Source organism: Panicum virgatum, chromosome 1K (genome assembly GCF_016808335.1).
Source record: "Panicum virgatum strain AP13 chromosome 1K, P.virgatum_v5, whole genome shotgun sequence".
Taxonomy (NCBI): Eukaryota; Viridiplantae; Streptophyta; class Magnoliopsida; order Poales; family Poaceae; genus Panicum; species Panicum virgatum.
The window spans coordinates 16969423-16984475 of record NC_053136.1 but is presented as its reverse complement, the minus strand read 5'-3'; the positions used below and the strand labels follow the sequence as shown (position 1 = coordinate 16984475).

General features: G+C 42.3%; 1 protein-coding gene across 2 annotated transcripts; it reads left to right on the top strand.

The window, feature by feature from the left end:
* The first annotated feature begins 1079 nt into the window (after positions 1–1079).
* Positions 1080–15010, top strand: LOC120697746 (probable tocopherol cyclase, chloroplastic). Of its 2 annotated transcripts, none has more exons than XM_039981072.1 (11): positions 1080–1414; positions 1773–2017; positions 3569–3648; positions 4354–4430; positions 4894–5063; positions 5831–5928; positions 6541–6645; positions 13159–13275; positions 13576–13725; positions 14034–14245; positions 14683–15010. In XM_039981072.1, exons 1-10 carry the CDS (start codon positions 1194–1196, stop codon positions 14205–14207), a joined length of 1437 nt encoding a protein of 478 aa, XP_039837006.1. In that variant the 5' UTR covers positions 1080–1193; the 3' UTR covers positions 14208–14245; positions 14683–15010. The 2 variants fall into 2 exon arrangements, with proteins under 2 accessions (XP_039837006.1, XP_039836999.1); XM_039981065.1 differs by having other exon boundaries at positions 1081–1414; positions 14312–15004.
* Positions 15011–15053: the final 43 nt, after the last annotated feature.

The window sequence follows — 15053 nt, the reverse complement described above, 5'->3', positions numbered from 1 at the left end:
AGTTCACTATCCAACTTTCCATAAAAAATTTGGAAAATTCCTTTCTACACTCGCTTGTAGCTACTACCATGGTGTGTATCTCATGATACAAGATGTATCTGATCCAACGAAGAGTATGTGTTCATACTAAAATATCTATGATGAAATATATGTTGGGTATGTGATCATACATAGAGTATATGGACATACTTATTTTTATATACTAATACTAAGGTATAACCATTATATATTTAAAAAATAGAGCTACTTTTGAAAATTTTCATGTATATACCTTTGAAGTATTTTAGAATAAGTATATGAACATACTCAAAGTGATAAATGAGTATGCGGACATACATACGATGATATATTGATGATGAGAGTAGCTACACGCGAGTGTAGAAAAAACTCGTCCAAAATTTTTTAGTATAATTTCAATAAAATATTTATCGAACAAAAACTTCTTAGGAGACAGCATAATAGAATGTAAAAATATTAGATAAAGGAACTTAGTTTAATACTCAAAGGAATACCTTAGAAAGGAAAAGAGAAAAATATAACTAATACATGTGCATGAGAGTCTAACAAACAGCTAGCCTCCGTCGCAGAGCAGATGTCGCAGCATATCGCCTGTTCAAACGGCCGTAACGCCTTTCGCCATTCAAACGGCGACAGTCAACTGTAGTGCCCCAATTACGGTACAGAGTCAGCTGTAGCTCGGCGGTGCTATTACATTACAGCTATAGTCAGCTTTAGCTCGGCTGTAGCACCTTCAGCCAGTCAGATGATCCAGCGGTAACATAGATAGGCCGTGGGCCAGCTCACTTAACGCCGGTTCATCTGGCGGTAATTATCTTCCGCTAAATGAATTGGCGGCAGGATGACATATTTGCAAAAAATAATTTGAAGCATATATTTTTGACGAATTGAAAAAATAATAATATAAAAATAAAAAAATTCTGGTTCCCCCGTCCACCACCACGTGGAGGGCGCGCCCGGCGGCCGCCGTGGAGGCATCGGAGCCGGTCCCCTCTCATCCGGTATCGTCCAAGAAGTCGCGGAGCACGTGGCCGCGGCGCCACGCTCCCCGCGCGGCGCACGAGGCGGCCAAAACCCAAACTAAAAAAGAAAAAAAACCCGTGCTCTGCCCGCCCGTGGGCCGTGGCAGCTCCGCCCCGCATGGCGAACCAGGTCCGGCATACCACCACTCCACAATGAACCTCGCCGTCGCCGCTCCCGCCGCCGTGCCGGGCGCGGTGCCGCCTCCCCGCGCCGCGCGCCTACCCCGTCGCGGCGGGGGCCTCCCCGCGCGCGCGGCCACGGGCTCGGCTGCCTCCGGCTCAACCTCGTCGTCGTCGCCGCCGCCCGCGGCGGCGGCGGCGCCCGTCTACGCGCCCACGCCGCAGGACCGGCCGCTCCGGACGCCGCACAGCGGGTAAGCGCCGCGCGTCCCGGGGGCGTCGCGTTTTCGAATAGGTCCGGCGGGCATGTTCTCCTAGATTTCTCTTCGCTTAAATTTTTTTTGGTCGCGGAAATGCAGCTCTAGATAACTGATGCTGAGACCTCGCATGATTGTGGCCAATTCTGAGCCTCAGCCCACGATTCACGTTCGGTCAGCAGCGCTGACATTATACACCATGCTGATAACCTGTTATCCTCTGTTCAGTCAGAGATGCATTTTTTGTGACCTGTTATCATCTTCAGTGCTATTATATGGACACATGGTACCGCCAAGTGGCAAGAGCTGGGAGCCTGAGCCTGGAGTACCTAATTTTAGCGAGGTCATTTTGCAGATACCACTTTGACGGCACCGCCAGACCTTTCTTCGAAGGATGGTACTTCAAAGTGGCCATACCCGAGTGCAGGCAGAGCTTCTGCTTCATGTACTCCGTTGAGAACCCGCTGTTCCGTGATGGGATGAGTGATCTCGACAAGTTGGTACACGGTCCACGCTTTACTGGCGTGGGAGCACAAATCCTTGGCGCGGATGATAAGTACATATGCCAATTCTCCGAGAAATCAAGTAACTTTTGGGGAAGTAAGCTTCTTCTTCAGTCTCTCCGTGCTTTCCTACTGTTTGATCTTACACTTTTATTCTGAGAAAACTCTCTGCATAGAATTTGTCTCATGAATTTGTAGCATGTATAATAAGGTGTTGAACTGAAGGTTCTTGCAAACTTGCAATGAAGTTCTTCAAATTCAGTTAATGGTACTGTTACAGCTGTATTTTAATGAAACTTGAATTATGTCCTGGCATTTAGAGATGAAATTTCAATCGTCCATAGCCATGTTATACAGTCGTCCGACTAATCGCGATTAGTCGCGATTAGTCGACCTTATCGCTCCGCTAGCTTCGATAAGTGAAACGACTAGCTTTTGTCGATCAGATGTCTGATCGTCCGACTAATCGTCGCCTAATCGCGATTAGTCGTCCGACTAGCTACTTGGACGATCAGGCCAAAACCAAAAGATGTCCAGCAGACCAGCACTCCAGCCCGCCGCCTGTACTGGGCATTAGCCATTAGGGTTAGGTTAACTATATAACTTGCACCATTAGCCATTAGCCATTAGCCATTAGGGTTAGGTTAACTATATAACTTGCACCATTAGCCATTAGCCATTAGCCATTAGCCTGTACTGTGTGGGACAAGAATATGGAGTTCTGGACAGTTCAAACATCAAATCTCACAAGTGGCACCAAACTGACTATCATTGTGGTGTTCCTGCTTGCTATATAGTATATAAGTACATATACATGTACATATATGTCGTGGGATATATAAGACGACTATAGCGACGACTAAGACCGACTAGGGTCGACTAATCGACCTGATCGACGACTAGTCGCCTTATCGGTGCCATGGCGACTAGGTTCGACTAGACGACTGTATAACATTGGTCCATAGTCCAATTTAGCCATACACCTGACTAGCCACCGCAAAATCGAAAGTGTTAATGATGGACATCCCACGATGTATTCTGATGGACAGCTTAGGCCCACTTTGAACTTTTGATTGCTGTGTTCCACTGTGTAACCCAGTTAGTTTATTATGGATCCAGAAAAAGTCTTATTGGATATTGATTACTACTTCCTTTGTACACTGGAAAAGTAACCACAATGCAGACCACAAGCTTCCCATGTAAATATTTGTAAAACCCGGTGAGAATTAACCATTTAACAATATTTGTCCATTGGAAGTTTTGTTCCATGATTTTTAATCATCAATCGAACCTAGACTTAGTAGTTGAAAAAGATGTCGCACATCCTCCTGGGTTGAGAGGACAGCGTAGCCGCCCGTTTTTTTTTATATGTCTGCAATTTGCTATATCACCATTTCTTTCAATATAAGGTCAACTGCATGCATTTTTGGGGAAAGTGTTCCTTTTTTCATAGGGAATGGATAACAACTGTGAACTAAAATAAACTGCTGTATATTAAAAGCCATCACAGTGCTAAACAGATCTTTGTATAAAAATTGGTTCCTTCCGGTTTATTTATTAACAGTTAGTGTTGATTTTCTGACTCCTCGAATTTTAGTAATGCATCACTGTTTGCTGAATTCCAAACTAATAAGCTGCATTTGGATAGGTAGGCATGAACTAATGCTTGGAAACACATTCATTCCCAACAAAGACTCAACTCCCCCGCAAGGGGAGGTCCCCCCTCAGGTAGACGCTTTATGCTTTCTTATGAAATGCAAGGGCTAACAGAGTTACTAAACCACAAAGCGCATTGGGTGCCATAGCTCAGCTGCTACGTATCTGTTGATCCAGGGGACACATCATTTTTCTTGCTGTTGTGCTTCTCTAGCCTTTGTCCATACATTATATTTGTCAAGACAATTTAAGTTTCTAGTTGCTGAACTGCAATGTCTTCGTTTTCAATAATAGTACTGATATAAACATTTAGTTTGATTTTATTCATAGTGTGAACTTAATAATATGTCTTCGTTGTTCATAGTTTGATATAAACATTCTAGACTGAACTTCTATATACGGAGATATGATTTTATTCATACTTCAACTTCATTCATTTTATTGTCTTTCAATCATTTCAGAAAATAAGTTGTTTGCTTGTTTAAGAAAGATACTTTTGGGAACATGCATTGTCGATTTATGGATTGATTCTGTCAGTTAAGTATCCCATGTCCAAAAGAAAAGTTTCTAATGGAAGAAAGGTTTCGGTTGATTTATACAGTTGTTACCTTTTTATATCGCTAGGGTTTAATTAATAATAAATCATTGCTAAGGAATATGGAGTTTCCTGTTCTCCTATTTACCCCTGATACTTGATATTTCTTATGGCTCAATATTTTATTTTCTCAAAGTTCTGTAACAAGTAAAGGATTCTTATCGAACAGTCAATGATTATAGGAGTTCTCAAAGCGTGTTTTGGAAGGGTTCCAAGTCACCCCAATCTGGCATCAGGGTTTCATACGTGATGATGGAAGGCATGTGATATATCATCTTAAAAAATATTTATCTTTTCACTCTTATTAGATTGCTTACTTAGCACTGTAACAATGGTTACTTATCATTTTTTTACCCCTTTAATATGTGATTGTGGCTCCTCTTTGTTAAAATTATATATATTACAGAAGTTAGAAGTTTAACTATGCTCTCTGTTAAAGCTGATAGTAGTAGTCTTCTCTATAGGAACTTTGATTAATCTTGTCACAAAGTGCAAGGGATATTTATAAAATACTAATTCATATATTTTATAGCAATATATCCTAAAATCTATAATCGGTTCTCTTGATCTCGATGTTGCAATGTATGAACTGGCATACTACCTGCAATGATGGTTCAGCTTGCAGAGCAAACACACTTACCTTATTACATGTCAAGTAAGATTGGGTAAAATATTAGATGTTTCTTTTTCTTTATTTGATTTGGTCCAGTTGTCCCTTGCAGGTCAAAGTATGTGCCGAATGTCCAAACAGCTCGTTGGGAGTACAGCACACGTCCAGTTTATGGGTGGGGTGATGTCAAATCTAAGCAGTTATCAACAGCTGGTTGGCTTGCAGCTTTTCCTTTGTTTGAACCTCATTGGCAAATATGCATGGCTGGTGGCTTGTCCACAGGTTTGTTTTTATACTCAGACAAGTAAAGATATTGAGTTACTGATTATTTGCTGGGTTCACATCTCATTCATAAAACTACGAATCTACAATGCACAGTGGCACTGTAGATTTTTTTACTTCTTAACCTGGCATGTGAAAGTTGTGATTTTCGCTAACATGGTTTCGCGTCATCGTTTTACCTTTCAGTAATGTTTGCAAGAACCCTATTTGCATTTAGCACATATCTGGACTGCAGCTGGTCCAATCTTATGATTCTTGTTCTTACCTTCCATCATATGACTTCTCTTAAATTGAATCCTAGTTTTAATCCTCAAGAACTTGAGGTACCTGTCAAGAATTTCTTTTTACCCCAAGTTGTGTCCATTTTCTGTGGGTCATGAAAGTAAAATTGTTTTTTATGATGTACCCTGTCTCTCTGATAAGACTGCAATGTAAGTAGGGGCATGGCTCCTATCCATTTAGATCATATGGATCAGTTAAAGAATTATGTGTTTATTTTAATGTTTTTATGTGGTGCATCTGGATCGAGAATTAGTAGAGGATTTAAAATTGCAGCATATACATAAATATGTTTTGAACTTTTTGCTTAGTGTGCCTTATGGAAAATCACTTCATCTCCTGCTATTTGCATCTTATAAGTGCTTCTTTGATAAATGTCTTTAACTAGATATTTCTGAAATAATCTGCAGCATGTCTTATATTTTATTCTCTTTAATAACTTCCATCAGTATGGAGTAGTGTTAACAACAAGATGTGTGACTTTTCAGGATGGATAGAATGGGATGGAGAACGGTTTGAATTTGAAAATGCTCCATCTTACTCAGAAAAGAACTGGGGTGGAGGTTTCCCAAGGAAGTGGTATTGGGTGTGTCATCTGTATTCATTTTGACCTCTGATCCTCTGTTAGTTCTGATGCCACAAATGCCTTATAATATTAAATACAATCTTATTATTTGCAGATAAGAAAACATGTAATCCTATAATTTTGGTTTAAAAATTGGCAGTAATTTTTAACCTGGGTTTTAGTGATAAATTGATATGGATTAATGACTCTACTGGCCAATAATTTACAAGATAGAATTTTCCATGAATTATTGCAGCTTCTTCTGAAAATTGTCTTTTGGACTAGTCTCTTTTGTGCCAGGCACCAGTCATGATGGTATGATGGTTCTAACCAGTACTAGGTCACTTGATGACCTGAGTGTTCTTGGTCTTAATAAGATTCATGTGGCTATAGTGAAGTTTGCAATTACGCTGTGTTTCTGGTCTGCTATACTTGGTTTGTCTTCTGTAAAAAATTGTTATCGATGAAACATACCAAATAATTATTACTTTTCTTTTGCTGATGTGTTCCAGAAGCTATGGACTTTCACTCCTTTTCCTTGTGAAGTAGATTATTATTCTTTATGCTTTTTGTTTGTTGCACAATCTCATGAATTACCTATGTAGTTAATTGAATAATCTTTGCATCATTCAGATCCAGTGCAATGTCTTCTCAGGCACTTCTGGTGAAGTTTCTTTAACTGCTGCTGGTGGATTGAGGAAAATTGGAGTTGGTGATACTTATGAAAGTCCTTCGCTGGTACAGTTTGTAATACTTTGTGCTTTCAAATTTAACCTGCTGCATACTTCTCGTACTCACAATGCAAGTGTTAAGGGCATGTATCCATGAGAGGGGATTGGTGAGGGGGAGAGGAGGCATCAGCCAAGGGAGAAGCTGACTAGAGCACATGGCATAGGCATGCCCATAGGCATGAGAGAGGGCAATGGCTAATGAAGGGAGAAGGTGGCAGCGAAGAGAGATGAGGGCAGAAGGGAGTTACCCCTAAGGCTTTCTCCAACCATTCCCCCCATCCAACTCCCCCCAAACGTACTATTTACTATATTTTACTACCTCCCTCTAAAAGATTCCTCCCCCTATAACTTCTTCTCTCCAACCATTCCCCCCATATCTATTCTCCCTATATACTATCACTCATTAACTAACTATTTATTTAATGTTTTTGAATTTTAAAAAAATCATACAGTATTTGTACTGTCATAATACGCATTATCATCGTGTTACGGGGTTCAAACGGGATTAATATCGCGAAGAAACGGTGTGATTAGAGATATAGGGGGACGAGCTGCTCCCCCCCACATATGCGGAGACGGCGACGCTCACCGGACGTAGGGGGAGCATTTGGAGGGCGCCGTTGGAGCGTTTGGGGGGGCACTGGCGCCGGTACGTGGGGTGGGGGGAGCAAATAGAGGGCACCGTTGGAGAACGCCTTAGTCCCTGCTTGCCCATCATTGATAGGTGGCTCTCTTTATATAGAGAGGACAATGATCCCTAAGCAATTTATTACAATCTTTAATAGTCCAGAGGCTACCTAATATAATACTACCAAATTTTATGGATAAGTAACAATGCATTAGGATCATGGATCTGCATCTGGCAGGTCTTTGGGCCACATGTAGTGCGTGAAACATAGATATCTTGTGAATATGATTATTCATGGATCCTCTGGTTATTAGATAATGTGGAGTATGTTGCAAAACTCTAATAAAGTATCATGGGCACTTTGTTCAATTACTATATTGCTGGAACAGTTATGCCACCGGTTAGTAGTTAGATAAGTTCAGGGAAAAACAGTTCCATCAGAAATTCATTCACTTTGTTCCTCACCCTTCCTCTGTTGATTCCTTGATCTAGGCATGTAAAGACTACAGTAGCTATCCATTGATTCCTTGATCTAGGCATGTAAAGCTACAGTAGCTATCCATATATCAGATACACTGACTGTACTGAAAAAAAAAATGCGGCCAACTGGACTGGTCCGTCCACACAGCATGTCAGCACACAACTTATAATCTAGGCTTTGCCATTTTTCAAATCATTTAGGAAGAAGTCCATTTTTGACCATCCAACTTTTGCCTCAGTTTGGTTTTGGCCATCGAACTCCAAAACCAGTTATCTTTGCCATCGAACTATCAAAACCGTTCAAATTTGACCATCGGGGCTGCTTTGATGGGTGGTTTCAGTTTTTTATTTACAATTAAGTCCTTAGATCTTAAAATGATTATTACTTTTTGTCCGTACCTCCGATTTAGGTCATTCTTGCGGTCACGTATTCGTAATGGTGAGCTTTATCTTTTAAAATATTCTTTATACTATTTTATCACTATTTGTTATATTATTCTTATGTTATTGTGTAAAAACAATAATATAATAAAAATAAAACAAATAGTTACAAAATAATATAAATAATATTTTAAAAGATAAAACTTATCGTTACGAACACATGGCCACAAAAATCACTTAAATCGGAGATAGGAGAAAAAATAGTAATTATTTTAAGATAGATCTTAAAATGGAAAAAAATAGTAATCCTTTTAAGATCCAAGAATTACTATTTTTTTCTCGCATCTCCGATTTAAGTGATTTTTGTGGTCATGCGTTCATAACGATAAGTTTTATCTTTTAAAATATTGTTTATATTATTTTGTAACTATTTGTTTTATTTTTATTATATTGTTGTTTTTACACAACAATATAAGAATAATATAACAAATAGTGATAAAATAGTATAAAGAACATTTTAAAAGATAAAGCTCACCATTACGAACGCGTGACCGCAAGAATGACCTAAATCGGATGTATGAACAAAAAGTAATATCATTTTAAGATCTAAGGACTTAATTGTAAATAAAAAAATTAAAACCACCCATCAAAACAGCCCCGATGGTCAAATTTGAACAGTTTTGATAGTTCGATGGCAAAGATAACCGGTTTTGGAGTTCGATGGCCAAAACCAAACTGAGACAAAAGTTAGATGGTCAAAAATGGACATCTTCCAATCATTTATGTTTTAACTTTCAACGCCGCTCGATCCTAGCAACATCTGCAAAGTTAGATCACTGAAGTGGTACTAGATGACCGATACGCAAACAAGTTTGCCCCTCTTGATAGTACGACTGTTTATCCTAAATCCGGTCATGCACTTCTCTACACAACCTATGACCGGTGAAATGAAATGCCCTACAAGTCATACATTTGCCTGCGCATTCCATTTCATCTTCTCAAATGTTGATGCCATACAAGCACCAACCTCCATCGAGCCTTTGATCATCATCATGAGTCAATATTTATCTTGACCTTACTTGAATGATACGATCCACTTCATATTATCATGTGACTTTTTTTTTGAACCGATCATATGACCTTATTGGTTAATCGATCTCAACTTCACTTGCTCTTCACCGTTGCTTTGGTCCATCGGCATCAAGTCTTTGCTCAAGCCTCCCCGCCACATGTGGTTTGTCGCTTCAAAGCCTCTAACTTGCCCTTCACACTTGCAACCGGTTCATCGATGCAAAGCCTTGTCTTGGTCTTCTCCATCTAGCCACACGACTCCATGTCATGTCTCTTATGCAATGAGTTTCTTCATCACACTATATGAACATAGCATCAACACTTAGCCATTTCCCCACCATGGCACATGTTGCTCATACTAATATCTTTGCGTGGACTAATCACCTGTATATCTCAACATATAAACACTTATTAGTCCACCTAAGTTGTCACTCAATTACCAAAACTAAACAAGGGCATTTCAGGGAGCCGTAGCAACAACGATGGAGGTAGCATCTGGCGATGACTGTTGCACGATGGAGCATGGGCTCGTGATCCACCGGGTCATGAAGGAGATAGCGTCGATTTCGGCTTCCCGACGTTCTCCAAAACCAACTGCTACGACTAGGCAGTGCTCATTCGCATGATGCTGCAGGCTCGTGATCCAAACTAGGCGCGAGCCTGAATCACCATGTGCATGAGCACCACATAGTCATAGTAGTTGGTTTTGGAGAGCGTCGAGAAGCCGCCGCCACCACCGATCTCTTTCCTTATTCGGTGGATCACGAGCCTGTGCTTAATCATGTGGCCATTGTTGCTAGGCGCTCCCCCCATCTCTGCTGCAGCTCCCGAACGCGCCACCGCCGCTCTCAGGCTCCTAGGGTGTGCCGTGGCGATGAGGCTGATCGTGGACGCTGTCACGGGTAGTCAGCTGGGCTTATTGGGCCATTTGGGCCAAGGTACTATAGCGCGGCGCGGTACTGTAGCGCCGCGGTACTGTAGCGCCACCAGCCCTCTAGGGTTTGTTGGTTAGGGATAAGTTACTCAGGGGTTAAGTAAGTCTCTCTATATAAAGAGAGGAGATGTATCAATCGAGGAAAGCAATGAAGAAAGAACAAACAATCCAAATCCCCCAAATACTCTAGTCTCCCTCCACACCGACTTTGCCCGGCCATCTTCCCGGCAATGGTTATCCTCCCTATTCCCCAAATGAACTAGGGTTCATAACATCTGGTATCAGTTAGCTTTGGTTTCGATCTGATTCCATGGCTTCTGCTGCCGGTGATCCATTAGCATCGGTGAAGGATTTGTGCGTCGACATACTGGATTGTTGTGCACAAACCGTACTCGTGAAGTTGAAGGAGAGCTTGCGGCGTAAAGATGCGGCAGTGCGGCTACAAGCGGCGGCGCGCGGATTCATGGCGAGGCATCAGGCTGAGGCGTCACGACTGTCCACATCCCAGGAGGCAGCGGCAGTGCACCTGCAAGCTGCGGCACAGGGCTTCCTCGCGCAGGTGATGGCTCGGACGATGCACGAGTCACTTCACCCATCGCTGTAGGCAGAGATGCCGGTAGCAGATTTTGCCCACGGCGAGCGGACGGGCGAACTGTTCGTGCGGCAGAGTCTGCCCATGGTGTCTGCCATCAGACGTGCGGCAGTAGATGCAGCATATTTCCACGTGGTGCAGCCCTTGGCAGGGCTGATTCAGTGGGGCCTCAGGTGGACCAATGTTCCTGATGCTACGATCTGTGCTATGGTTGTAGTGCCAGGGATGACCACGAGGCACCTTCGTGGAACCTGCAGCAACACAGGCTGCAACTCTGCCCTACGAAAGGCTCTCAACCAGGGAGGTTGTCCCTGCACCCTGTCCCTCCGTGCTTCTGGATGGGGTCCACCCTCAATTGGCGATGCAACACATATAAAGAATTGGGGTTTAGTTAGAGTCCTAGTCCTCGTCAACAATAAAATAAGCCGAGATGTAAAGGGCTTGTTCTTAGGTGATAAGTTCGCGTTGGATCAAGTCAAGTCCTCAATCGGCGATAGTTCCACTGCAGCTCGTGGGCGAGCTGCTCCGAAAGAGGGGAGTAGTGTCACGGGTAGTCAGCTGGGCTTATTGGGCCATTTGGGCCAAGGTACTGTCGCACGCCGCGGCACTGTAGCACCGCCAGCCCTCTAGGGTTTGTTGGTTAGGGATAAGTTACTCAGGGGTTAAGTAAGTCTATATAAAGAGAGGAGATGTATCAATCGAGGAAAGCAATGAAGAAAGAACAAACAATCCAAATCCCCCAAATACTCTAGTCTCCCTCCACGCCGACTTTGCCCGGCCATCTTCCCGGCAATGGTTATCCTCCCTATTCCCCAAATGAACTAGGGTTCATAACAGACGCACCATGAGGGCCCACTTGATTGCCTGGTCGCTCTGCCAAAACTGATAGGCTCTGATAACACATATCAGAGCACATTGTAATGATGTCCTCACCACCGGCAATGTACGTCGGAGCCAATGAAGAACACACATCAGAACACATTGTAATGCAAGTAACTTTGGTACCACAACAGCACAACGTTTTTCTAACCCTTGTATTGCATAAATAGGAAAAACAACAGCTTGGCCTTGGCCTTGGCCACACACCACCACCACATGCACACCATGCCTCTCGAGCTTGTTGCGCCATCCCACGATTGAGCGGCATGCCGTGCACTGCAGATGCTAAAATAGGAAACAGAGACTCAGTCTTTGCACGGATAAACATGCATCAGGCGTACAACTCACGCTCAACATGAGCTCAGGTTATTGAAACAATAGACATGACTCAAATGAGAACAAGCTAGGATTACCAACAGCCGGTGGGAAAGACCGCCCCCACGGTATTGTTTGGAAGAAGAAACCTCAGCCTTCAAACAACCGAGAAACCCCCTGAACCCTGATAGTGCAGACCTTATGCAGCCACACTGTAACCTAGGCCGGCAACCATTGCCACCTGGTTCGGCGCCCCATCACTACTCCTAGGTAGCAGTGAACTGCTCACACAGGTCGGCTGCCACTGTTACCATAGGCTGGCGCGCTGCCAGCGAGGGAGGTTTTTTAACCTGCCCTGAAGTTCGCTCCCATAGGGAGTCGAACCCAGGCACTGGAGGTGCTACTCAGGAGTCACTACTACTAGGCTATGAACCCTTTTGCCACTGGCCGCTCTGACAAACTGTACAGTTAACAATATCAACCTAGTCATTTACATTTACATTTTGCACATAAGTGAGAGAACACACATTAGGCCAATACTTCATAACCTGTAATTTCTGTTACTTGGCCAGTATATTGTCCATTCTCCATGGAGAAACATTCTCCTGAGGGACTAGTCTGAAATACTAGTAACTTGACAGTCATTTACTCAGAATAGGTTGCAATCAATATTATATGTATGGAAAACAATCTGGGTTTAAGTCTGTACTTCAATTGGACTTCTCTACACTTTTGCGAACAGGAACTGTTATGTTTGTCTCTGTATCGATTTGAATTTAAGTTTAAAGATGATCTATTGTTGCATCAATAGGTTTAGTCGTTTCCTGTATGCTTTACTGTTTCAATGGGCTGTACCAAGAACCTTCGTCTGAAATGTTTCTCTTCTTCTGCATCACATTGACTGTGTTTTACTATTTCAATGGACTGTACCAAGAACCTTTGTCTGAAATGTCTCTCTTCTTCTGCATCACATTGACTGCCTTTAATTATTGCATCACCTATTGTGTCATTACTTATCAATCTACTAACTTACTGTACTATAGAAAAACTGTCATTTAGTCACTATATTGAGTAGTTAGTATTTCTCCTCCAAGTATCAAATGAAATAGCGGCACACATGAAGGCATTTTAGTAAGAGTATAACTTTTCATAAAAACAAAATCATATGTACCTGTAACAAGGAAACATAAGATATATCACTCAACTACAATGTATAAGAAATCTTGTTTTTATTCTGCAGATTGGAGTACATTACGAGGGAAAGTTTTTTGAATTCGTACCTTGGACTGGAACAGTAAGCTGGGACATCGCACCATGGGGTACCTGGAAGATGTCTGGCCAGAACAAAAGTCATCTGGTAACTATAGTATAATAATACAATCCTGTGCATTTTGCTTGTCTGTAAATCGCGCCGTGGGGTTCCTGGAAGATGTCTAGCGAGAACAAAACCCATCTGGTAACTATAGCACAATGATACAATCCTGTGAATTTTGCTTGTCTATGAACTGGTTGGCTGAGATTCTCAATTGACAAGGTGCTCATTTTGCATTCCTAGTTGCGTAATGTGGAAGGAATTAGCTTTGTAGCATGTCTGTTGCAATTTTGCAAGTTCTGGTGTCGCTTTCTTATTCTCCTTAATAAATGCATTCTTTTGCAGGTTGAAATAGAAGGAACCACTACAGAACCAGGTACTACTTTGAGAGCTCCTACTATGGAGGCTGGACTTGTGCCAGCATGCAAAGACACCTGCTATGGAGATCTTAAGCTACAACTGTGGGAAAAGAAAGATGATGGTGGCAAGGGAAAGGTATGATTGCATTATCATGAAGTTGTCGGCACCTGTTTTCATAGAGCTCTCATTTTAAGTCATTAAGCTGCTGTTTGTTGTTAACATTATGCATGACCTTTCACACTCTTCATTTTTTTTCCTTCCTGATCTGTTTGGATGTCAAAAAGCAATTTAAAACACGATTCAACCACTGTAATATGAAACAACCTCATTCTTTCATGCGTTCATGATCGGCATTTTTACATTGTATCTGGAAAGTTTGGCTAATATTTTTCGTCCTGATTAAATAAACTGCATTACCAATGTGTTAAATGATTTTCTTGCAGTTGATCCTCGATGCCACAAGCAACATGGCGGCGCTGGAAGTCGGTGGGGGCCCCTGGTTCGACGGGTGGGAAGGGACAACTGTTGTGAACGAGGTTGTAAATAACATTGTTGGCACCCCAATCGATGTGGAGAGTCTTTTCCCCATCCCATTTCTGAAGCCCCCAGGCCTGTAGGATCTGCCAGGAATCTGAAGAATGCTGTGCTGAAGAAGGTATCCTTAATATCAACATGCACAATTTAATTTTCTCCAGCTCAATAATAATTCATTATTTCGCAGCCTTCACAGTCCAGAAAGTACCAGAACGATTCAAACATGAAAGTATGAAACATGTTGCTTTTCAGACGTTCACTGCAGGGTCCTTGCTCTGGTGGTCCAGTTTTGTCACAGTTTATTAACTTCTAGAAAAGAAAATATGCAGTCCTCTGGCCAGTTGGCCTCGCCCCGAGTCTTGGACCCATTTTAACATTCTACCCTGTACGAGTCTGGTTGGTGGCACTGCTCTGCACAACTTATTGCCAACCAGTCCTGTGGTCATGGTACTACTATCATCCTGTGGTCATGGTACTACTATCATCCGGCATAGTCACATGCACATCAACATCGTTGCTTTGTTTCCCTCTTTTTGAAAACTGGATTCTTTTTCACTGGAATTTCTCTTGGTGGGGATGACTGAAGAGAAATAGAGACATCCTTTCAAGTATGATAGGACAAAATGATAGGGTGACTCTAAAGTTGTGGAGCCCCCATTTTGCTCTTCTTGCGATGTGATGCTATATGGGTCAAAAGTTGTATCAGAATTGTTGTCGTCACCTTTTTGCCCGCCTTATGTGGATTTCATAGGGCCTTTGGCCTGCTGGGATACTACGTAATTTGAGTCGCTTGGTTTGAGGCTCTTGCGTGAAGAAATAAACGGGATGACTGACGCATGGATTTGTAAGGTTCGTTAATGAGTACAACATTATTGTGAAAGTATTACGTAGTATGAACCTCTCCGTGGTAAAAACAGGTTGCGAAAAGG

What these genes read in the sequence shown, in the direction of transcription:
- LOC120697746 (XM_039981072.1), top strand. Translation starts at nt 1,194, where the DNA reads ATGAACCTCGCCGTCGCCGCTCCCGCCGCCGTGCCGGGCGCGGTGCCG. An exon ending in CTTATGAAAGTCCTTCGCTG is followed by an intron (nt 6,646 to 13,158) that starts GTACAGTTTGTA and finishes TTTATTCTGCAG; the next exon opens with ATTGGAGTACATTACGAGGG. An exon ending in ATGATGGTGGCAAGGGAAAG is followed by an intron (nt 13,726 to 14,033) that starts GTATGATTGCAT and finishes ATTTTCTTGCAG; the next exon opens with TTGATCCTCGATGCCACAAG.